At 41.7% G+C, this 24,086-nt stretch overlaps 2 protein-coding genes and 1 long non-coding RNA gene across 8 annotated transcripts in view; 2 read left to right on the top strand and 1 right to left on the bottom strand.

Annotated features, from left to right (window-relative positions):
* The window catches only part of LOC111252240 (uncharacterized), a 32,681-nt gene extending 21,952 nt beyond the window's left edge, over positions 1-10,729 (bottom strand). For 2 of the 6 annotated variants that reach the window (XM_086993690.1, XM_086993691.1), the window contains exons 1-2: positions 8,208-8,871; positions 2-285 (exon numbers count right to left, since the gene is read on the bottom strand). In XM_086993690.1, coding sequence (XP_086849816.1) covers positions 2-285; positions 8,208-8,264 — 341 coding nt within the window. In that variant the 5' untranslated portion in view covers positions 8,265-8,871. Of the gene's footprint in view, position 1; positions 286-1,860; positions 1,891-8,197; positions 8,873-8,903 lie in introns of those variants that run through there. The other 4 variants (XM_022809752.2, XM_086993693.1, XM_022809753.2 and 1 more) reach the window with 4 other exon arrangements.
* On the top strand, positions 2,121-6,971 carry LOC111252242 (uncharacterized). Its single transcript, XR_002674137.2, has 4 exons — positions 2,121-2,259; positions 5,909-6,042; positions 6,371-6,583; positions 6,698-6,971. It is a non-coding gene; the product is annotated as an uncharacterized LOC111252242 (long non-coding RNA).
* Positions 10,730-12,717: 1,988 nt separating the features above from the next.
* On the top strand, positions 12,718-15,001 carry mRpL50 (mitochondrial ribosomal protein L50). Its single transcript, XM_022811091.2, has 4 exons — positions 12,718-12,874; positions 13,541-13,662; positions 14,138-14,246; positions 14,492-15,001. The coding sequence occupies exons 1-4, from the start codon at positions 12,734-12,736 to the stop codon at positions 14,888-14,890; spliced, it is 771 nt and encodes a 256-aa protein (XP_022666826.2). The 5' UTR covers positions 12,718-12,733; the 3' UTR covers positions 14,891-15,001.
* Positions 15,002-24,086: the final 9,085 nt, after the last annotated feature.

Raw genomic sequence — 24,086 nt, 5'->3', positions numbered from 1 at the left:
CCGATTAATAAGATTTTTGGCCTGTGTAGCGTTATCGGGTCCCTCAGGTGTCACTGAGGATGGTGTATTGGTCGGCATCAAAGACTGTTGACTCCGTAACGAGCTGTTCACGCCGAGTACACAGTGATTGATTCTGGCGGAGCGCACGGCAATCGGCTCCCGTTTGCTAGGAGAGTAGCTGATCGCTGGAGGGCTATGGGGTGTGCCAGCAGACCCAGCGCTCCCTCCAGGGCCTGGGTCAGAAGGTTCTCCACTGTGCATTGCTTCACTCGCCATCTCTGAAATCTGAAAAAAAGTACAGTATATGTTAATAGAATAAAATCGGGATAAGGTTGAATCCTCTGGGAGGGTATTGAGGCAGCTGTGACCTATAAGCAATTCCACTAATCTACTCATATACGAAAGGCATATGCCTAACGGTCTCTTAGGTTGTATTTACCCCAAAGGAGGTCTAAGTAAACTGAGTGTTACATATCGTTCAGGCGAAGTGGTCATACGACCTCATGAAGCGTGGGTCGAAACCCGCAAGCCTAGTCCGTTGTTTTCAGAAATTGTTATTGTACAATCTAAGAGTCGATTAAAATGTATTTTCGATTCCTTCTGCTATAGTGAAGCGGGCACGTTTTGTTTTCCTGTTTAGATAAGCCATATGTTTTCTCTGCAAGGAGCCACATCTTTCAATATCAATGGCAACAAATTCAATGCACAAAATATATAGCATGTTTTTACATTCAAATTAAATTACTCATTCTGTTAATATTGAATAAAATTAAATCTTTAGTTTATATATAGGGTATCTATCTATCTATCTATCTATCTATACAGTGATATGAGTTCTAGTCACACACGTCGGCCAAACGATAACCCAGGTACAGCCGCGTTGGGTCGGTGTGAGAAACCAGTTTCCCGGTCTCTCCTCTTCTTTCAAGAACATCGCTACGCAATTACGCTGGACTGTATCACCCACGTTGTGCCACAGCTACCAATCAACGCGGAAAGTGGATAGGCGTACTTTCCGAAAACGCCTTTTTAGATTACTATGCATCTAGCCCGCAATGAAATGGACCAATTCATATCTCGAGTCCATAGTTATCCATATGAATGCGTTATAACATGTAAACACTTCCATAGTCTATTAAAGAATAGTGATCGCACTAGGCCATGTTGAGTTCGCAATAAAAATCATAGTTGTGGTGCTAATTGCAAACCAGCATTTCATTGGGGTTGAAACTGCCAGTGTGTTATGTCTAGAGGTCATGATTCCTGACGAGTATCACATCTAATCGCCAATGATCTGGTCAATCGTGAAGCTCACTGAAAATCTGTGCCAAACACTTAATCATTTACGACGCTAGCAGAGCCTAGATATCGAACCGTACAATTAATGACTAACAGGCTTGCGCACCGATCCCCGCTGCGAAGTCAATCTATCATCCCCTTACACCGAAAATTTCTTTCTAAACCCCTCACCGTCTCGTATCTTCGTATAAAAATCGCCAGCGTGCCAATTGCCCGTTACGACTAAAAGCAGACGACGGTACCAGCCATATGCTATAGGCGCTGTATAGCAGTTCATCCAAATGATCTACATATTAATTAGATTGATTTCTCTCCGACTGTTTCGACACTTTTACGAGACTCTTGAACAATGCCTACAAGGCTAGCTGGCTGGCTGGCTGGCATTGCATCAAATACGAGCATTTTGCTACTTAATTCATTCCAAACGGTGTCACTCTGACTGCCGTATTTGACTCTTATAGATAGTTAATTTTGTGAATGGCTGAATAACACGTCGAGATCGCGATAGACAAAGAGTACAAAACGCCATATCCGTATAATTACATAGCAAAGAGACCATACCAACAAAATGGGCATACGCGCGACGGCAAGCGGATAGCGATTGTCGGCCAGAACACCCTAAACTCTTCACGAGCAAAGGAAAAGGCGAAACGAGCTAATCATGCCACATTATTATCAGCACTGTCACACCTCCATGATCACGGTCATCATGGTCTCGGCTGAAGTAGCCCTTATTTAGTTAAAACGACGAACGATATATAGAAAGACGGTGAGCGTGGAGACTATCAAAGCAGAGTATATGAACAGCAGCACTCGGTAGCCGCTTACTAACGTAACAATAACCAAACGAACGTGTGACATTGAACGTACGCACGAGCCATCACGAACGCCCTAATGCGCAGCTCCGTTTAGTTCGTATCTAGCGGCCTCAAAATAGATCGAGAACTGTCATTTGTCCAGGTATCGTTCGAGAATGTTTGGGTTTGGCATTAGCTACTAGGTAAAGATGTTTATTTTTCGAGCAAACTTTGTAATCAATTTTGACGACGGAGGATTATAACGGTTTTCAAGATACTGATGAAGTTAAAAAATAATATTTGGAGTACTTACAAATAATGAGTCCCCAATTAGATAAAACCACAAGTGGCCAAATATATGCACCGAAATTGTAGCTTGCTAATCGTCATACCAAGTTAAATTGCATGTCTGCTTCAGTTTGAGCCTCAATATTAGCTCAATAGCTCAGCAGTAACAAATTTGTTAGTAACTATCGTTCGTAAAGTCTAGTTTATGTAACCCTTCAGGTTCAGCAAAGATGCACAGTAGGAAGCTCTCAGTACTTTTCCTATCAACAGCCTTTCATTTTCGATATCGCAACGGACGATCGTGTTAAGACCCTGTGTTTTCTTCCAGATTTGGTTTGCCAGACTTACTGTTTATTTTTTCTTTCGATTATTCATAGTGTTAATGGTTTCGGTAACGGCTCGGGAAACTATAATCCTGTATTTAGTCTATCGTACTATACCCTTGCCCATTTTATTCGTCCCAGACATTTCATTTGGCTGGTTACGTTTCACGCTAGAAAGAAAAACATCACTTAAGTTTGTCGTAGCAGAAGTGCTGTACCTTCACGCTATTATTCCTGTTTTAGAAAAGCTGACAGCTTCCACTGTATCTGAGAGAAACTCGGCTGGATTCACTGCTTTTAACACCCAGTCACTTTGCTCGAACTTCTGACAGTATCACGTGCACGTATCCCAATAGTACAGCTCTAGGGTTGCCATTAATTTAAAATCTTTCCTTATTTATTTCAAACTTAAATGATCGGTTGAGTTTGATTTCCTCATTCTTCATCTTCACTGAGCCATCAAATCGAGGCAATAAAGTGTCGTCCATTAGCGCAAAAGGAGGAATATTGAGGAAAAACACATGGTGTTCTCCAAACAATCAATTGAAATAATCATATCTAAATGGTAATGATCTATCTTAGTAAATACAAAAAATTACCATACGGCCGCCTCACCTCAACTTCGACACCTGTGCAGAGGTTTGCCCATGTCTAAATAGTTTCGAATGCATTCTTCAAAGTGGTGATAATACGATTCATCTGTCACCACTTTGAAACCTATACCGTCGCGGTCGTCGAAGCCACAAACATTAGCAGCAGTCTATAGTCCGCGCAAACCGAGACGAATAATATTTCGTTCGACGGGTAAGCGCACCGGAAGACAAAGAGCGAGTCATAACAGCGGCCGGAACAGCGGTTGATCAGCTCGAATCAGATCGGCAATGTAAGCCATCTGTAGACAGCTAAGGTAGTATCTTCTGACATCTGATCGTCCAACACACCTACACCATTACAAATAGGTTAACCTCCGCAAAGGCTGTAATGCTTCGCTACAATGGAGATAAAAGTAATGCTTAAGTAATTCTAGAGGAAAAAAAACGCAACATTCAGGCTTTGTTGGTGTTCATTCTGTCGAAAAAGTGCGATATTTGGCCTCACTATCTGAGACTGAATCGCGACAGAGGGGCGTTACTGCTGTCGCTAAATACTGTGAGGATATTGTCACTCCCTATGCACGAAAAAACACTGCTTTAGAGTCGTGAGCCGATATGGATTAATACTGAACAAAGTACATGCGTAATATTCTGCATAAACAATGCATCAAGCATGGAACTTGGCGATAGCTTACAAACTTAGGAAAAACAAAACTGTATAGTCCACGGTCGTCTAATACCTCGAATAGCTAACCCTACTATACCGATTAGAGAAATGTTCACCATACGGCTGTTATGGAAATTCGCGGTTAAAATACTGACTACAAGACTTCTTTTAACGCTTGCTTCAAGGGAATGAGTGTTAAAACAACTTGTGCCACACGAAATCCCCACTTCATAACGGACAGCCAACACAATTAGCGAGTATTGTCGTTTTCGAGTAATTATAGCCACATGAGTCTGGAAGGTACCGATTCAAACGTCCATAGACTTGACATGCGCATACCTCTTTGTAACCCTATTCGTGTAGGTTTACTTCGGCTTTTCAAGAAAATTCTCTTATTAGTGATCGTCTGACATTTTGGTTTGAGTACATTCTAATAAACAATGTGTATTTTGTCATTAGATCTATTTGTTTTAGCTTTTCTGCATATCTTGCTAGATTTTCGGGCCTAGGACGTAGGAAGTTTGCAGATCATAACCTGAGTACAAAACTGGAGAGGCGTTGCCGTGTCGGGGTTACAAAGTGCAACACGACTAGTCGTCTAGGGTCGTGTGACCCTTTCAAGCGAACAGATCAGAAGTCACGTATCTCGCATAAACAGTCATATAGGCATACGTAAGTAATAGTCAAATGCCACCTCAGTCGTACTAACAGTCACGGGGGTCCGTAAGTCCAATACAAGATTGCGAGCTGTGCTACGTTCTTGAAGCTGCCCGAGTCAACTGAACCCATCTAGAGGTGAACCAGATATTTCTCACTGAGAGAGTTCTTCTGTGCAGCTCTCACTGACTCATTTGATATGAAGAACCGCAATATCGGTTTCGACCAGAGTAGCCTAGGTTGCCGCGACATTGGATCCTACTGATATTAGAATACTGATACTGGAACTGTTCCCAAAGATCTTTCATCTATCAAATATTCCTCATGTTTGTCATGCTTACTTAAGCTGGTATAGTAAGCCAGCCCGACAAGCATCAATTGTCGACTTATTACTGAGTAATTACAACCTTATTTTGAATAGCTCTGCTAGGCCGAGCGCCGCCGGTTTGCGATATACATAGCTGCTAATCATACTGGACGTAGCATTACTACCAAACGGAACACGGAGGTGTCAGGGTGACGTGCGGACAAAATCCAGAACAACGCGTTCATTTGCTAGCCTTCCGGCAGAGGTTGAGCTATTAACAAACGTAGAAAAATCACACACTTGAATGATGAAACTAATTATCTTAGCAATACAAATCGGCCAAATGATGTGACAAATCAGTCTTGCAAAATCAAGCGCTGTTTACCGCTACTATCGCTAACATAAATTCTACTGTATGACCCACTGGTACACGTGAATCAATGCCGAGGTTGAAGACATATTTTCACAGTGTAACAAGTGATATCCGAATAATAGGGGATTAACAATGTAGATCACGGACATCTTGTGATCGAGTCACTTCTTCGTTCTGGCTAGTCGAATCCGCGTCAAGATTTAGAAATCATGAAATTACACGGAACTCGATTTAAATAGTGTGCAAGTAATTTTGTGGATACAGACATCCGTTCAAAAAGGACATCCCGACGTCAGGATCTTAGTGGGAGATACATACACAAAATGTTTGCAAAACGAGGTGTTCTTGGAAATAACGTCTTGCCATCCATACGGGTCCCATGCAATTCAATACGAACGATGTAATAAATTAAAGCCATTGCACCCAGTAGTTTCATAATACTAAACGATTTATTGAAGTTCAGTACTCTAGTAATGGGCCCGTGACATGTAACACAGAAGTTTATCATACGGTGTCACTATCCACTGCCTTCAGGAAATGATAGTAGTCATATTCTATTTTTGCGTTAGTTACTATAATATATGGTTATCGTGGTGTTTCATAGGTTTGTTGGAGGGACCCCCACATGGATCAAGTATGACTCACCCCGGCTAGAGTTTCCGATGGGCGTCGGTCCTCGACGCAGTGATATTTTCAAATGAAGATAAGCAATATTGAACTTGGACCTCGGCGCATCGTGTAACTGTCTTTTCACAATGGCAATGATAATAAAAATAGTAAAAAGCAGTATAATCACAATTTTGCATAGCAGTGTAAGCAGGCATCTTCAGTAATGCTATTGTGCTATATCGAATCTGTGTCTTATTATATTTAAGCGTCCGATGAAATGAAATCCGTTGGCAAATTGCAATACACCGTACCGTCCGATCATACGCAGATCCGAGACCTTACATACTCATTGCTGCCTTTTGTCACATATATTGTCAAACCGTCACCCAAATTTATCGGTGAGAATATTAGCAAGAAGTAGATTCATATATTTTTCCGTTTTTTGCACACTTTTTAGTAATTAATGTTGAAAAACCGCATTTCTTCATGAAGACACTTGAGAACAATCATGGGTATGTACAACGTGTAAGTGTGCTAACGAAGAACTATGTAGCACTAGCGTAATGGCTCCTCAACAAATCGGCAGTAGTTTTATAGAGGAAACTGAACAAGCGAGCATCGTATCCGGTAGCTGCCGGCGACGACGGCACCACCATCTACGAAACTGAAGGTACAGTATAGTCTTCTTAGTCTTTTCCCTCGTTTGCGATTCTTACTATCGTAGCAATGCATATCTAATTTCCAATATCTGGTGCCGAAATCATAGCGATTTATCTATTTTCAGAAAATTGAAACAACCAGAAACACTATACAGTTGTTGCGTATACGGGCAGCTCACGCCTGTCGTTCAAGACGGATTATAATTTAACCTGTACAATCTATAGAAGACCTTACAGGCGTCACATATTCTTGTATAATCATCTAGACAGCATTTATAAGCTATTGTCAAAGTGACAGCCGTTCCGTTGGCAAATTGAACAGAAATAGCCATTGTTGCGCTACGAATGGTCGAAAGATCGAAAAAAAATAAAAAAAGTACTCGATAGACTATAATTAAACTGTTTTGAGTTATTACCTTCTTTGAAATATATTTTTTTGTTTTCTTGTGCATCGTAATGGGGCTGCGTACGGGATATGACGTGCGATGATAGCTGAACCAATAGCAAACATCACGAATATTCTATGTCGTTTGTTGGAAAAAATCGATTTCTTAAGTTATTCCGCCCTTTTTCTTTTGACCCCGACTTCCGAGGTTTAACCGCGAGCCAGGCTAATAATCGATACGGCACGCAACAAACATTGTGATCAAAAGGGATCAACTGCCCACTGACGAGCTATAAATGCCGTCCAAGTCAGGTCCGACAGGCCTATTACAGATTAGGTTCTAACGAACCCTCAGCCCACTTGTGGTTAGTGGCCAGATGCTGTCCTGCGTGCCTGGTCGCTACAGATGCACATGGATCGACAAATCATTAAGCTCTGCAACTTCGAGGCGCGATACTACTTTTGCAATCGGCGGCGGCACATTTAGTGCGCATTCTAACGACGACACACTCTGCAGAGATCGCTTGGGCAGCGCACACTGTAAGTGTCCATTGAGTAGCGACACAGTCCAGAAAACGTAGACGACGCCTGGGAAAAGCCCATCAGGGTTCCCATCGCTACGGAAAATACAGCAGATTCGGCGGTACTGATAACTGCAGCCATTTCAACATTTAAAATGAATCGAAACACATTATGCCAATTACATACAAACACAGAATTTTTCTGATGTGCTTGCAGAATATTCAAAATAGACCTCAGGCAACTTATTCCCTCTCCGCGAAAATTCACACGTATACTGCTACGACTCCGGAATAAACCAAACATTGGGCATCCATTCCTAGACATAATCCACCTGTTGAATGCAACCAGGACAATAACTTCGAAAACGGTAAATTCGACTACGTGTCTTCACTTGTGGCACAGGTTTTGGTACTTCTGCCAGGTCATCCAAATGATCGAAGCCTTGAATCCCTCACCAGTTCAAATCCAAATTACTATCTTACCTGCAATCACACTATCTGTAATGTATCAGGAGTGGACATTACTATTATTGTTATTATTGGTAAAATCAACTCCACAAAATTTCCAGTTGCCAATAACCATTACCAATGAACGCTGCCACAGTACATCAATTGCCACTTCTGACACTTTGCCCATTATTCTAAGGCCATAAAACCATGACTAATGAACTATGACCAATACTTAGTACATGTTTCTACCTGCCGTTTCCGTGTAGTACCTCACTCTACCTCCGTGTATGATCGGTGTATGAATGTCGCTCTACAAGTGAAAGCAACATTTGGCATTATCCAATGTTGTTACCACAAAAGATAACGCACAAGAGAAATGTGTCCCGTACACACAAACGAGTCTTGTTGTGTTTGTTCGTCTCCATGACTATATCGTTAGGTATTAATGCTTCCTTTCGCGACCACGGCAGCAGCAGGTAGGCCAATGTCGGCGACGTCCGCGACAACTGGAACGGTACCGTTCCACACGGTGCTCCAGGAATCCGTTGCGAGGCCGTCAGCTATCAATAAATACCATCCAGATCAGGCTTATTTGTCAAACGGCGGTCGGTTGGCTTGGCCCCACTACTGGCCTTTGATGGTTGTTGCCACCTCGTTACATATGGACCCTTTTGTCACCATGCACGCCTCGTTGGCTTAGCGGCATCGCCAAAATCTTGACAGGGTTTTATTGATACTGTCGCCAGCCTTTGTTGGGTTTGTTTGTGTACGTCTCCGCTTACTGCCTTCTGATTATTCCCATATATAGAGTTATTTGAATCTCCCGTTGTCGGCGAGCCTAGACTGCGACAACGATAACAACCGACCGTTCGGAATCGTCATAGCGAAATTGGCATAGTCATATCCGTGGTCATTTAGCCACAGACTACAATTATGAACTGCGGGATCGTTGTTAATAGCATCTATGAAACCTACCTTACTAATCGTGGTTACATTTGCAGTAGGGAATCACCATAGGGAACCATTGATTCCGCTTAATTGAAACGCACACAGTCACTTTTTTCACTGAATTTACAAAATACTATGCGGAGGCTGTTTGTTTGGATAGCTAATCGGCTATAACTGTTTTTAAGTGTTATCTCTAGTCGGGATTTTGATCGTGGAAGCTGGGTCTCAGGTTTTGTAGATCCGTTGGTGGGTTGGCCGCGTTCAATATCCGTTTGCTGGTGAGGCTCAAGTGAACACCAGTAAAGGGTGACACTACCCGAAACATTAAACGGAGCACTTTTAACGATATTGTGCGAATCTGGCGGACAAATTGGCTACGTAGCATTCGTTATGGTTGGTTGGCTTTTATTTGTTCTTCTACTTCGGAACGCTTCCTCGAAGCTAAAATCGCGAATATTTCTTATCGTTAATGTACTGCAACTTCGTCGATGTCTGCTGAAACTTGCGTTCGTACTTCTGTGTTGGAAGTTGTCGGGGAATCTCGTACTGCTAGATACTACTCAATGTTTCGCCCGTCATTTGAGAGTCAGTTTGAGCGTTCTGGCTACAACATAATTTCGTACACAATGACGTTTTCCGTTGTTGAGAGAGGATCAGCACTGTGCATCTTGATTGAAGTTCGTCCGCTGGACAAATGGCCATGGAAGCCGACACATCAAGTAGAACTCAAAAGTTCATCAAACTAATCCAGACTTTCCCTTTTTTGCACATAGAGCTTTCAGAAAGCACGTTAATATCGAATACTATTGATTACACGACACATTCGATCGACACCGCCGCTTTGAACTACTGGCTCCCACGTCAGTTCCTTTCTTCGGTACAAGCCTATGTAAACGCTATCAATCGAACAGTAACGCAACACTTATATGATCGAAGGTTTTCCCTATGAAGGCTCACAGACACACGCACCCGTACAAACGGTGAGTGGTCCGTCCTAACACAGTCTGATCCATGAGCTCCACTATTTTTTATCTCTTTCACAGCCCTTCCAGAGGCAGCCTACTTCTAGCCCCGCAGTAGCCGAACAGTTGAGCGCTTTTTTTTACCAAAGAAGTTCCCCGAATGTTCATCGTCGGCCTCCAATTCCAACCTGTCTCGTTCGGCCTCGTCACTGGCGCATCGCAGCGTACAAATTGCGACGGCCAAGATAACGCACTCCTCAAGAAAAGCACCACATCATACCACTACTACTGGCACTATAACTACTACGATTCATACAAACGAGCGTCCAAGCGCTCTCTGACGACAATGCTCTATACGTCTGCAGCACAGAAAACAACAGTCCGAGCAGGCGAAGAGGCGGACGACTGGCCGAAACCTACGGATGGCGGGCCGAACAGCCGCTGCTGGGTCTGGCCGGCACCGTGTGACGCCTGCCGAAGCAGACCTGCCTGCGACGAACTGTGCTACCGATATGAACTACTGCTGCTGTTATTCGTGCAGCCGCAGCCCCCGTTTCTTCCGCCGACCGTTGATATCGCAAAAACAACAAAAGTGCGGCCGCAGATCCTCTCTCTGGTCGTCAGTCAGTCAGTCCCAATAGCAGTAACGCCAGCCAGCCAGCCAGCCACCACCACTGCGACGGGTATGATCTACACGGCAAAGCTAGCAGAAGACACTTTTCGTGGCAGCGACGGCGACGTCAGGCAACGCCGATGCGGCGAGAAAACGACAACGAACGCCGGAACGGCGGTTGCCAACAGCACAGATAAAACGCAGACGGCTCCAGCAGTTTGGCTCTGTCGCTCGCTAGCGCTGCCGGCGCTCTGCCCGACTCTGCCTGTGTCCTGCTGATCAGCGACCATCGCCAGGCCGCCGCCGGCCGCCTGTTGCTTGCCGCAAGGGGTCAGCATCGTCGTAGCTGGCGCTGCTGCTCTAGCGCTGCTGCTCTAGCGCGCTAGAAGAACAGCAGGTCACTCTTTCCCGTTCTGGTCTGCTGCTGCTGCCAGCGCTGGAGCGGCCGCCTGGGGGCCGATTCTGAACTGGCGGCGCGCATTCTGCAAAGCAGAAGTGCCAGCGGTTAACGACTGATAGCGGCAACAGTACGTCAGCGACGGTTGCGAAGAGCCGATGCCCTGGCAACATCGTTTTCTCTTTCTAGGTGACCAGAAGAACGGCGGATCAGCAGTTTTTGCCTTCTTTGTTGTTTCTGCACGTCGACTGGCTGCTACTCGTACTCCATTCTGTGATTACAAGTGTGTGTAGAGCAGAGTGCGCTCAACGCTACTTGTTTGCTGTCGTATGTTCTCTCCTCTATCGCCGCCGCAGCGCGACCCGCCAAAGCTGCTGCTTCGGCTGTTTTGTCTATTTGTACCCTAAAAATTGATCGAGCAGCGCATGCAGTTGCGGTAGCGACATTGAGCAGCAACCGACCCATAGTTATTCTCCACGTTGTTGCCGAACGATTCTTTCGTTGCCGTTCACCCAAAGTTCGGGTGCTGCTGTTACTGCTGCCGCTGCCGGGCGCCCTTGGAGCCTATCACAACAGCACAGATTTTGGTAAAACGTACAAAACCTGTTGCTGTTCCACTGATGTCGTTGGTTTTGTGGGGTTTTGGCAGAGGCGCTGTTAGCACTGCCCCATCGACTGATTACTGCTGACTTGAATCCCGACTACGCTTTGCGTTTACTGTTATGTCTGGGGATAGAAGACAACTGTTGCGGCTATGATTGCCCACCCTCAGCGTTGTTTCGTAAAAAGCCTCGGTAGTATGGTACGCTGCTGAATAGGACTGAACGACAATGGTAGTGGGCAATTAATTAACCAGAGGGGGCAGAGGCTCGGCGACCCGCGCCAACGAAAACAATATGCGCTACCGCTATAGCAGCTGGGTCAATTGAGCTCCGATTCGTCGTTACCTATTGAGCTGTTCAGTGTTAAGAGTACTGTCTTCTGCTACTATTTATATTGCTCTTTTCATTACTTACTCTACGAGTACAATTGCAGTCGCCGGCTATGAATATAATGCTATCGATGCGGCAGTGAAGTTGATATGGAGAAGAAAAGGCTGAGCGTAAAGGAAGTTTTCAAATTAGATGATCTTGCCTGCCGCTGTCATGGCTGGATCCGTTCACACTTCGCGGGCTTTAGATGGTTAAGGGTAGTGAGTGATATTAAATCATTCCTACTGTAGCGGATTTGCTGGAGTCGGGTAGAGAATTTCGTTAGTTGATCCAAGAATTTCTCATAACAACGTACGGATAACGGCTATACAACAGTATTACGTCGCCGTTTAACTGATTCGAAATATCTGAAAGATCTAAAATAAATACTGAATAACAACAAAATAACAATTAAGGAGATACGGTTAGAACCGAGTGTTACCAATTGTATTCAAAATCTGTTGTTGAAACGCCGGTTTAAGCGAACTGATGGACGTTTTAACATTGAAACGGAGAACTGTCGATGAATCAATTACGTTTTCCTACCACCAAATACGACTGTGCAATGCCAGCATAAGAGATAAAACAGACGCTGCACAGTGATAATGCCTTGATAATCAATAGGTTTTTTTTTTTTTTTTTTTGATGATAGGCACGAGAAGCCCCCGGAGCGGCCTTGCTGGCCAAATGGCTTTGTTTACAATTGTTTTTGATTTTCTGATAATTTTAAACAGTTTCTGTCCTTGTCCGGTTACCCAGCCGAAAGTAGAAACGAAGCACTACTTGTACCATCACGATTGAAGATAGTCTAATTTTCATTGAAGTTAAATGGACTCATCCACTAGGAATGTCTATAATCTCGTCACAACCATCCATCTAACTACCAGCAATGATGATAACTACAGTACCGTCACATGGTACCGTTTACACAGTTACAACAATTCGTTCATGCGAATATGGCCGCCTCCATAATCAGGTGGAAGATGGTCTGCGCAGGCATTGCCCGGGTTGTGAGATGGACCAATTTTAGGACTAATGTAGCTTTTTTGGGTCAGGTAAGCTCGAAGTGGGTAGAACTAGAAAGCTAGATGATGCCACAGCTAAGCCTGATGTGTAAGCTCATTTTTGCTCGGACGTCATTCCAATCTCAATTGAGTATTTCTATTAGTGCGGTCATTTTCTGCGGAGAAATAATAACGACCTGTATCGAAATCCTTAATACTGCGAGATTGTGGATAAGCTATACCGCCGGATCATACTCAAACTAAGTTCCGACGAAACACGATCAAGTAACAACGTTGTTACATAGGCATGAAGCTTAGAAGAAAGCTGTCGAATAAACAATGTCTTAGTCTTCAACTAAACACGCACACCCCGACGCATTCAGTTGTGTACTGGCGGCCTATTATGCTAAAAATGAACTCGACTTCAATACAGTACTCTTACTTCAGTGTCTTGCCTTGAATTTTCTGATTGTCTATTCGAAATCTACATTACGTTACAGGTTTACCGCTACAACAAATGGACCCAATTTTGAGCAATACATTCAGCTGCAATCTGTACTGTACGCTTTAAGGCGCTATTAAACTAAACGTTTTGTCGTGCCACATAGACAAAACACTTTGGGTGCTAATGACAATCATTTTCGCTATTACTACTGATGTCGGTACTCTTGCTTTGTTCTCAAGTTCAGTGCTCGTTACATTAAATGTTTGGCGCAGGTTTCGACGCGAACGGGAGTGAGTTATGTAAAGCTTGTCAAAAAAAAAGTATATTACGATGGCGACCGAATCCCCGACAGTACATTCGCCCAGGGATCCCTCGACGCGTTAGCTGCTAGGGGGTATGGTCATTTTTCTCGAAAACATTTTACTTGGGTAGGATATGAAGTATTTCCTAAGTCAATTTTGTTCGGTGGCTTAGCTAAAACTAATATAAAGATATAGTAATTGACAGATTATGGCGACCAGAAATAATCTGGGAGCTGCATCTTCGTTTACAAATCAAAGCGGTTCACGTGTATTTCCATATTCGTAGAAATTGTTATCCGATAATATATGCCGTAATCAGATTTATTCAGGTTAAATTCCGAACTGAGGGATTGGTATGGAAAGGCGCAATCATATATTATCTAGATAACAAATTATACGAATATCTGATCACAGCATACTGTTGGTCAATGTTATCAGCTAATAAAAATGTCGGACATATCAGAATACGATCTATTTGCCTGACGTAAAATTCTCGAGGAATACCTATCTTACCGGAGGGAGTCATTATAAGAGTCAATTATTTTAATTTCCCTGTAATATTTATAGGTTCTGTCGAACCCGAAAAGCTTACGATCCGCCGGCTGATATCGAAAATCGTCTGCGCGAAGTCGTCGGTCGTCTTCTTCCATCTGCTGTAAATCAAGACTGGTCGAAGGTACTATGGCGCGCCGCTTTTCACCTAGATCGATTATATTTTACGATCTGGTACATAGATGAGCCCTAATACTCGCCGCACAAACACTAACGTCGTATGTTTCATTTTCTGGAGAAACTACCTCCAGTGTGGCGTCCCAAATCGTATCCTAGATTTGACCCCCTTATGACTAATCCCTTTACCTACCGAAACATGTCAGAGCACTTCAGAAATTATTCGCCTTTTTCGAACAACGCATATTTCAGGTGCCGGTGTCTGGCAAAGAGAAGATGGCACTGCTAGCCGAGTGCACGCGGGCATTCTCTCACTCAGTCCCCAATCCTGAACTCAGGGACATTCGCAGTGTTGGTGATGTCGCTAAGTTCTTCCGGACGCCTGTCGACGCACTGAACCCGTACGATCTGCTAATTCATGCCAAACCTGGCGAATTGCCAAGTAATCTGTGTGTGATCCCTGATGGCATTCGTTTCAAGCCAGGCTCGGTCGGACCAGAATCGCTTGGACCGGGAGGTTTGTTTAAGGGTATTCCTGCGTATCCTGGTTCGAGTACCACCATGTCAGGTTTACGCGCCCGCAAGAAATACGGCCCCGGTTTTAAGATCGATCGAGAGTGGCCATACGAAGTCACACTTGACAAGATATAGTTGAGACATGTATCTAAGGCTGACGTGCTCATCATGTTGTATTAATTAATAAGACGGGTTGTATAAATGAAGACGCAGCGCGTAGAATAAAATAACTTTTAGATATTCCTACGTACTGCGTGTTTACTAATAGGTCACAGACAAACAGTGATCGTGTGAATAGTTTCGGCTTTGTATATCTATTCAGTTCCTTGTTGCACGGAACGAGCCTATGCATGAGGCTAAGGAGTGTAGCGGCGTGCATCTGATTTGCAATCGTCGACCTTGTTAACGCTGACAGTAACATATAAGGCCATGTGACTTGGTATAGATGTGACTGGACGTGTTCGTTCACTGCAGGTGCTAACAGTTGATCATCAAGTTCTGTCCAACTTGCTTGCGACATTGCAGAAAACGTTGCTAGGAATTAGTAGATTCTCATTTTTTTTTAAATGATTTTTTGGGGATTTCCATATGTCTTGGATATTTTCCAGTAACATTATCATGGCATCATCTGTTAAAGGCAAATGAGACAATCTATAACGGCGTTCATATATTAATGCACGTATTTTCATTGTTTTAGTTGTGTCACGTGTAGGGGTCATAAAATACAATACGCTTCTCGTCTCACGTCTAATGATGGTAAGGCCAGATTGAAATGTACGTTTTAAATAACAGTAACAATAATAACTCTTAGATATTGGATTAGCTAGCCTAATTATGCCCAATATAATCATCAAAGGAAGCGTATTTTTGTTGTGCTCAGACGTATCCCGCAAGTCCCTCAAGATGAACTCAGCTGTCGGCATACGACTTCGTGAAATTTAGCACTGTTTCGCCATCGCGACGCAAACATTCACCTTTGTTCAGGCAATTTAGTTTCCTAGGCTATCAGCGGCCTAAGTAATCTGCAGAGTTCGGCTGGGAACATCTTTCTGAAACCTGGCAATCTAGTGAACATAGCAATTGTAAAAGAACGGATCATATAAGTACGGATCCTACGGTTTATTTTACGATAAGGGAGAAGATTGCTACGTTTCAACAAAATTAGGTATTATTTGAAGGCTTGCGTGCAAGTTTTACCTTTTGAATCATCGAGTGAGGTCGAGAATTTCTGCAGCATACACACAGGTGCTACCAATCCCAAGGCTTTATTGTACCATTTCTAGTATTTTAGACGTTCACTTGGCTACATTGGTGCGTATTGACAATGGTACCTCACATACGATATCAGTATAATACATACGTGCATGTCTAGCGAGTAGCTTATGAGGTTAACATAGAGCTGCTCAATGCCCTCTCGCCATGGCGTTGAACTTCGTGTCTTTATGATACGCTATGTTAAGGTGGTGTAGACCATGTGCGGCCATCAAGCAGAAACTTCTTTGTATATATGCTGCGTTAGATATTCGCCAGAGCGCTTTTTACTTGACAAGTCAACCCAATTAGCTTGTAGTGCTATTGGTTGAGCGGTCGGTTCGGATCAGCTTACCACTTAGAGACAATCGGGTCTGCGAATACAATTTTCACGTCTTTATTACTATCGACGCTTTTTCTAATGCAGCCGGCCTCAAGCTACGCTTTCAGATCTGCGGGGCACCATCACGCTAAACAGTGGGACGCCCACCTCATTTTTACGCTGGCGCAATTTCTGTCCGTAGCTTTAATTGAACATCGATAATTCTCCTAAAGTAGAGGTGGATGCACTTAGAATGACTAGAAGGTTCCTCTATTCGTAGATGAGCATCGCATCGCAAAATACACATGGCGACATAAGGGCATTTTTCTACAACTTAATCTGTAAACGCTAATTTAATTCAAGGACACCTTGTAAATATAACACCTTTTATACACCCAGTCTAAATATAAAATCAAATCCAATGGACGTGCTAGCTTAGTTATAATATTGTTAAAAGTTTTAAAAAAATTCTTTAAAAAAGTAAATGTTGAGTACAGTATCTTTCGATGCAGTAAAAGTTCATTTAACCTGTAGTTATCCTATTTTGATTAGATTGTATAGGTGTGACGTCTTTACAGTGCCCAACCTAGGTGCATGACGAGTTTCAAGGGCATACAGGTGTTTCCGTTATCGAAAAGTTTTTTTTCTAGGGAACAATATCTATTTTTTGTTTTGTGGAGGGTCTGTATTTCTAGGTGATGTGATTTGCGGCCTCTTGACTGTGAACTGTACACACATATTGCTCTATGGAAACAGCCTCCAGTGTTTTCGTCTAACCTGCAACACGACGTAGAAGGCTTGTCGTAATCCTTTTCCAAGAAAAACCAGCGTGTGCATAAAATCATGAGGTGTCTGCCCTGCTCGGTGTTGCCGTCTTCTTTTGTTATAATACAGTATATTTATAAGATATGCTTATTTTTGCTTCTACTTTTCGCTTTTACTAATTGTAGCGAGGAGCTGTTCGACGATTTATGTTGAAGCATGCTTCAAGCATCTTCACAAACCGTTTTTAATAGGTAGGGGTATTAGGACAACTATCAATTAATATAATAGTAAACCATCTCCTTCTAACAAAAAGCTCGAGAATGTAAAATATCCAAGTTTTAACTAAACGAGTAATTAAATTATCCAGTTTATTGAGAAAGTGTTAGAACCCAGGTCACGAACAAACGTTGACATCTGCCTGTAGATTGTCGTATTACTGAATGCTATCTAAAGTTTGCTCACATTTAGTGCAATTATATATAAAATAAAAAGGCTGAGATAAGACAGGTTCGGATTGGTGCACAGGATAATGGGTGAATAGTTTTAGTATGCCCACTGGGAACTTCATAATATCTCGGAGTAGGACGCAGTTGAAATTATAGGGCTGGTTTTCCAAATTTACCCGAATGCATTTTTTTCTATTCGCAACAAATAGTTTTTTTTTCTTGTTTACTTATGGTTCGGTATTACATCGTGCTTTGCGTGTATTTAAATCAATGTTAGCTGAATGGCATCTAGTTCGTGTAGTTTACGGCAGTGTGCACAGTCTGACTCATCTAGTTCATATTTTTGTAACGTGAAGTATGACGTTCGAGTAAGTTAAGACATTCATGGCCGGGCACTTCGGGCAAGCCTTTTAGCCCGTACTCTACTTCTGTGCATCACAATCACCACTATAGTCGCCCTACATGTTGCACATTTGGCTCGCCCTGTGCTATGATGAACTCAACGTTTCAAACTATAAGACATAATCGTCTTTTTCTCAGAGGCTAGACCTGACTTTAACAATCAAATAACAGACCCATCGAACAACTTTGTCAGCCGTTTCAGCTAGTTTTACTTTCTATCGTAAAGTTGACTGAATTTCGCACCGTCAGAAGTCGAGTAAAAACATACTCACTTTTTCAGAACTTACAACGAAAGTTAATTCATTTCACACTGTTACGCACCACTGTAGGCTTTCTGGATGCTATTTTAGAATGTTAAAATGCGGAAAGTCCTAAGTCTTGGATAACAATTTGCTTCGAAAAAAAAAGTGGGCAGAGCTTGTCTCATCTATCCATGTGCAGTATCTGAATCACTAGCTACTGGCTTCGTAAAGTTAAACCTCTGATGTCCGGCTCACTTAAATAGTTGCAATAGATAATTTTATAATAAATGCATCGTATAATATCACAATGAGAGCTGACGTTGTACAATTCAACCTTGGTAGTGCGGTTCCAAATCCGACAATTCACAAAAAGTCTACTGTAACTGACTCGGTGCAACGATATATACGGGTAAAGTCGTGGTAAATAGATATGGGTGGTTTCCCTGCTCAATTTTCAATGTCCAATTTCCATTTATATATCTATTCATATACAATTACCATATAAACGTTTTGACGTCGTCCTCTTGTCGATAATGTAGTACAATCAATAGTTCTTTTAATCACCCAAACTAGAACAGAAATGGGCTTCACTGCCCTTTCTGTTCTAATTTGGTGCTTCATCACTATGAGAAACCATCCTACCGTCGGAAAAGTGTAGCACGATTTGGGGTGAACGAAGTTCCTTATGTGACTGTCGCTGATGAAGTAAATAGCCCTAATTAGGTGTGCGCTGTACAGGATTGCGTAAATGATCCATATTGTCCTTATATATTTTAACTATTCATATTTTATTCATTCACTACTATTCATATCAGTATTTTAGTTCAGCAATTTTTCTTTAAACGAACGCAGTATTCACTCGTTCTCATAGTATCTAAATTACGACTAGTTATGTTGCATAACACAGGCTTCGGAGCCACGGCTGTCTTTCACGGAGTATAACATGGCGTTGTCTCGGCAACGCCACATTCTCATACATTCGTGGTTGTTTTTATCTAAGTAGGCTGTCTGAAGCAGCGCGAGCAGTCATTAACACGCAGTGTCGTTATCGGAAACACCTTGCGCAGAACTGATCTACCATATCCCGAAAGGTTTCCCAGCTAACTTATCAAATAAGAAAGCAATAAGGGAAATTGAAGTTACGTAAAATATGAGTAAGCTTGTTTTATCGTATCTAAGGGAAAGCTTTTTTAAGGGAGGAAGCATACTTTTTTAGTTATGCTAAAAGCCTCGTGGAGGTTACCATCAAAAAGACCCTGCAAAAGGCAAGAATATCGATTAGACCCCAAGGTCCTTGCACGTTTGTGTAGAATAGAGGGCCCGATGCCCTCATCATCTTGTAGTGGCTTAACATTTCTTAGTGCCATGTACAGCCGGGATAGGGGGAAAACCACGTGGAATATGAGCAATACACTATTTCGTGCCAGTTATTTTAGAAATACTTTGTCTTGTTGGTGAAAAGACAGTTTGTCTAATAAAATCCTCACTAAGAGCGATGAATATATTACTGGAAACCGGCAGTTTCTGCAACGATACATTGGTAAGTTTAAAAGCAATCAACGTTTTTCAAATTTTTCCGTGCAGGCTAACTGTATATGCTGTTCCAGTTCAAAGGCTTGCCTTTGAATTTCTACTGTCGCGTGTTTGCCTAAATATTTAGTGTGAATAGAAATTTATTACGGATTTTTACGGATTTACGGATTATTAGTGGCTATCTTATGATTAAAATAGGTAGCTGCTTAGAGCTAGAACGTTATGTCAGGACTAAGGGTAACGTCCATGTAACTGAACGAACCCATTAAATACAGCCCTGGAGGCATAATTTTGTAGTATTTTGTCACCAAACTTTCAGCGTGACAGATGTCAGCGAAAAGCGAAAGTGACTATGTCTGCATCGAAGTTGAAGATTGTACCAATAAATTTTACTCTGTGCAATTAGATGCGGTAAGATAGATTTGACACCAAGAAAAGGTATGTAGTACGGCTTCTTCTACATCGAACGTTCGATATTTTTTTTTAATAGACTATTATTATTACCCTTAACTATTTTTACTAGAACACTATATTTATACAAGTAGCATCCTTAAAAAATAAGGAATCAGTTTACAATTTGTAAACAAGCAGGAGCAGTCCAAGGGTAGACAAAAACTCATCGCAACGGCTTTGAAATATAAAGTTGCCCGACCGATATGCTATTCGACGGATGTTTGAAAGCGAACTTCTCAGAGCCTTTGAAAATTGGATTTTTATTGTATCAAATTGGAGCATTTTCTTTTCAGCGAAGTAATCACAGAGCTTGTACAAGGAAATCGAAATGTCATTTAGGTCCCACAAACTGTAGCACATACGATGCATCATCGTCTGGGTGAGCGTAGATCGATTAGTTAAAAACATTACTAATATATAGCCGTTGATGCTTACTTAGTTTGATCTTTCAAGCAGAGGTTTATCAATGGCGATTATTGAAGATTTACCCCTAATCAATACCTTGCATGAGATTAAGCTTTTTCTGTAAACTAATTGTACAGTGAATTAGTTATTGCTATTCCGGTCTGATTCATCGTTAAGATAAACTGTCTAAGTAATAATACTCGTTCGTTTAATTGATAATATATAAAAAATCATTTACGCGATTTTGTCTCCGTCAGCGTGACCGCCCATAGGGCGTCGGGATCGAAAAGCTTTCCATCGACTTTATATTACCGCTGTACAGAATCGTTAAGGAGAAAATGCTAGAAGTAATCGCGCATTAATAATTACAAGAAGAAATAAGGTAATTATCCTCTTACTAGGTTGACAGTGGGAACTATAACGCACGTGTCCTAACGATTTCGAGGAAGTCATTCAATCCTGTGAACAGATGTTGAAAGCCTTCAGGCACAATAACGACCTCTGTCTTAGACAACAGCTAGCTATCTATGGCAGCAACGTAAAAAGAATACAATAAATATATACATTTCTACACCTATGTACACATATATACATAGGGCTTGTTTCTGTGGGATAGCCCCGTTCGACAAGTAGGCCACATACATATCTTTGTTCACTGTTTTGTTTTCTTCAAATGTTTACCAGTTTACAAAATTGCTAAAATACCGCCAAACACAAATCATGCTCGTCCTAAGCTGTAATGGTTTAACTTTAAGCTTAAAATATTATTCGGGTATCACCAGTTAAAATTTGACCGCCATCTGGTATCTGTCGAAGTATCATCTGTAGTCTGTTTTTCACCTGACAGAATCTCACGTTCTGTCTTTTTGTCAGCCAGCACCGCCGCTTAGTTTCGAATCCCCCCCGATCGCACGAAAAGGAGCTATAACCCTTCCTTTTTTCTTCCCTTACCTCCCAAAGCTTACATACAAAACTCGTGTTTGAACTAGAAATAGGCTATTTTGCAGCGAAAATAGGAGTGAAATAATAAAAATGGCCATTTGGATTATTTACGTGACTGATAAGCCGTGACGTCTAGTAGAAAATATTATATATACCTACTAATATTAACAGTTAAGATTTTTTCCTCCTCCGCTTTAGCTGAAAGTTTACTTTTTTCAGACCTACTTTTGCTCGTTTCTGTATATCTGTGTAAGATATTGTGGAAATGTGCCAAGGAAATACTATCAGTCATATTCTAATTTTTTATTTGAATGTGACGCGGATCAGTACAAAAGGACTGCTTGATTTATAGAGTAAAAATATACAGCAAAAGCATCGTCATTTAATAACTAAAATGAACCGCTGTTGATAGCGATTACGCACGATCTTGCCGAAGACTCCATATCTCGTAACTCCCAAGAAAAATATGGTCTGTGTCATTGTATTAAGTTATTCATCCCAGTTACCTCACTTGAAATCTAGATCTAAAAGATGTACTTATTTTACGAAAGATATTATATATAGCCGAGGTATTAAAGCTCGGAGGCATTATTGTTGAGTTGAATGTCTCGAACAAACACTATACTGTAATCATCGAGCTTAACGATCGTCTTCATTGATGAGCATTTCGGATAGCTCTTCGATCCTTGCAAGTGGAATATGTCAAACGTTATATATATTTAAAAAAAGTTATAGAATGCTCAGTCACAAACATTTCTCCTCTCTCTCTCTCTCTCTCTCTCTCTCTCTCTCTCTATATATATATATATATATATATATATATATAATCTCTCTCAATAAACTGTAGTTTGTCTACCCGCTTTCATAAAAGGCTTCGCTGGCGTTAATGTTTGTTCTAGCAAACAAAGAATTTGCTGTGATTTACCGGTCAGATGATCCGCAATAACGGAGGCGGTTAGTACTCACCGTTCCATTCCGTCTGCCATCATCTCATCAAGGCAGTATATGCCGCAAGGCCACAGGCCACGGATTGAAACACAGGGCTGAGCTATAATTTTTAATGGAAATGTTAATATCGCTCTACTTATTCATTACTAAGTTGTGATGTCGATTGACCCAGAAAACCTCAAAATGGCAGGTTTGTAGGATTTATCCTCTACCAAAGGACGCCATAATTTCAATCATAAAAATTACATATCTTAAACATCGGAATTTAAATTGAGGCCAAACTTTCTGATCTGTTCTGAATCGGTTTTTAGTCAACTTGTCATGACTTAAAGATGTCGAAATCAAAAGCAAACAGTGCGTAGATCCTGTTAAGATCCCAGACATAGCTAAAGTCGAGGGCTCCATAGAGCTTACGAAGCTGTTGAAAAAATGGAAATAGAGCCAACTGTTTTGTCTTTCATTATGATGCAAGTAAAAATCACTATAATTTTCAGGAGAATGATACCATTTAGTTATTTATTGGAGACGTAGTTCATCAACTTCGATACATGTAAAATTAATATGCTAAGTGAGTCGGTAATAAACATCCTATTCTTGCGGATTTTGGACCTCGTTCACAATGCTCGTTTTCTTTCGCAAACTAGAAACAGCAGCTTTAACACTTTTTGTAATAAACTCGGTCTCACGAAGTTGCCGAGTATTCTTGGTTTACTTGTATATCGATGTTTTCGAGTATCTAATTTTAGCCAGAATCAATGCAACAATTAGAAACTCGTTACGTGTATGAATAAATGGCCAGCGTTCTATCCAACTATTGTACGCTGAAAAACGACACATGACCCGTACGTGACTGGCGCCATCATTAGACACTTCATCATTTTCTTAGGTTAAGTCGGTTCTTAACAGTTGCTTAATAATCGCAGGTACCATTTTGCATTGTACAGAGATTTCGTCTCATCCGTTTGATATTGTCATTACACCGAGAAATGCTTCTGGGCATCGGTACAGTCAGGGTGAAAACCTGTTATTATTATGCGTAGCTAAACATAATTACGCTGTACGTAAATATAAACCACTCGGATAACATATTTTTTCTCACTCTACCCAGTCCACAATATGGCGGCATGAATACAGGTAGACACTGGTATACAATGAAGCTATAGGCTGAAACCAGTTTTCACCGTCAAATAGAGACAACATTGATCAACGAGCCACAAATACGAAATTTGTCGTTGCCGAAGTTCCCGCACGTGGCACATGTGAGAATCGAGCCGAAACTAAAATTATTATGGGGTTATTTTAAGAATGTCGAGAGCCTTTATAGGCTTTATTTACATAATTTAAATACGTCCCGCACAGTATTATCGCACATATATGGACCGATTCTTGTTCTCTGTCTCTTTCAAAGATTTTCCATACTATAGCCACCTGTGCTTGAAAAGGCTTCCGGCGCAAAAGCACAATTTGTCTGCTTTACTAAACTATGAGACATCTCTGCCCGAAGCAAGCCTGTAACCACTTTTTACTATTAGTAGGGCCGCTTGATGTCTACAGCGTAGATCGCTTTCATTTTGGTTACATCAGTTCTACAGATTCAGCTATTACGTGCAGTGTAATTAAAT

Source organism: Varroa destructor, unplaced genomic scaffold (genome assembly GCF_002443255.2).
Source record: "Varroa destructor unplaced genomic scaffold, Vdes_3.0 BEIS01000006.1, whole genome shotgun sequence".
NCBI lineage: Eukaryota > Metazoa > Arthropoda > Arachnida > Mesostigmata > Varroidae > Varroa > Varroa destructor.
This window is presented reverse-complemented; position numbering and strand designations above follow the sequence as displayed.

What these genes read in the sequence shown, in the direction of transcription:
- mRpL50 (XM_022811091.2), top strand. Translation starts at nt 12,734, where the DNA reads ATGGTACCGTTTACACAGTTACAACAATTCGTTCATGCGAATATGGCC. An exon ending in ATGTAGCTTTTTTGGGTCAG is followed by an intron (nt 12,875 to 13,540) that starts GTAAGCTCGAAG and finishes TGTTTGGCGCAG; the next exon opens with GTTTCGACGCGAACGGGAGT. An exon ending in GACGCGTTAGCTGCTAGGGG is followed by an intron (nt 13,663 to 14,137) that starts GTATGGTCATTT and finishes TAATATTTATAG; the next exon opens with GTTCTGTCGAACCCGAAAAG.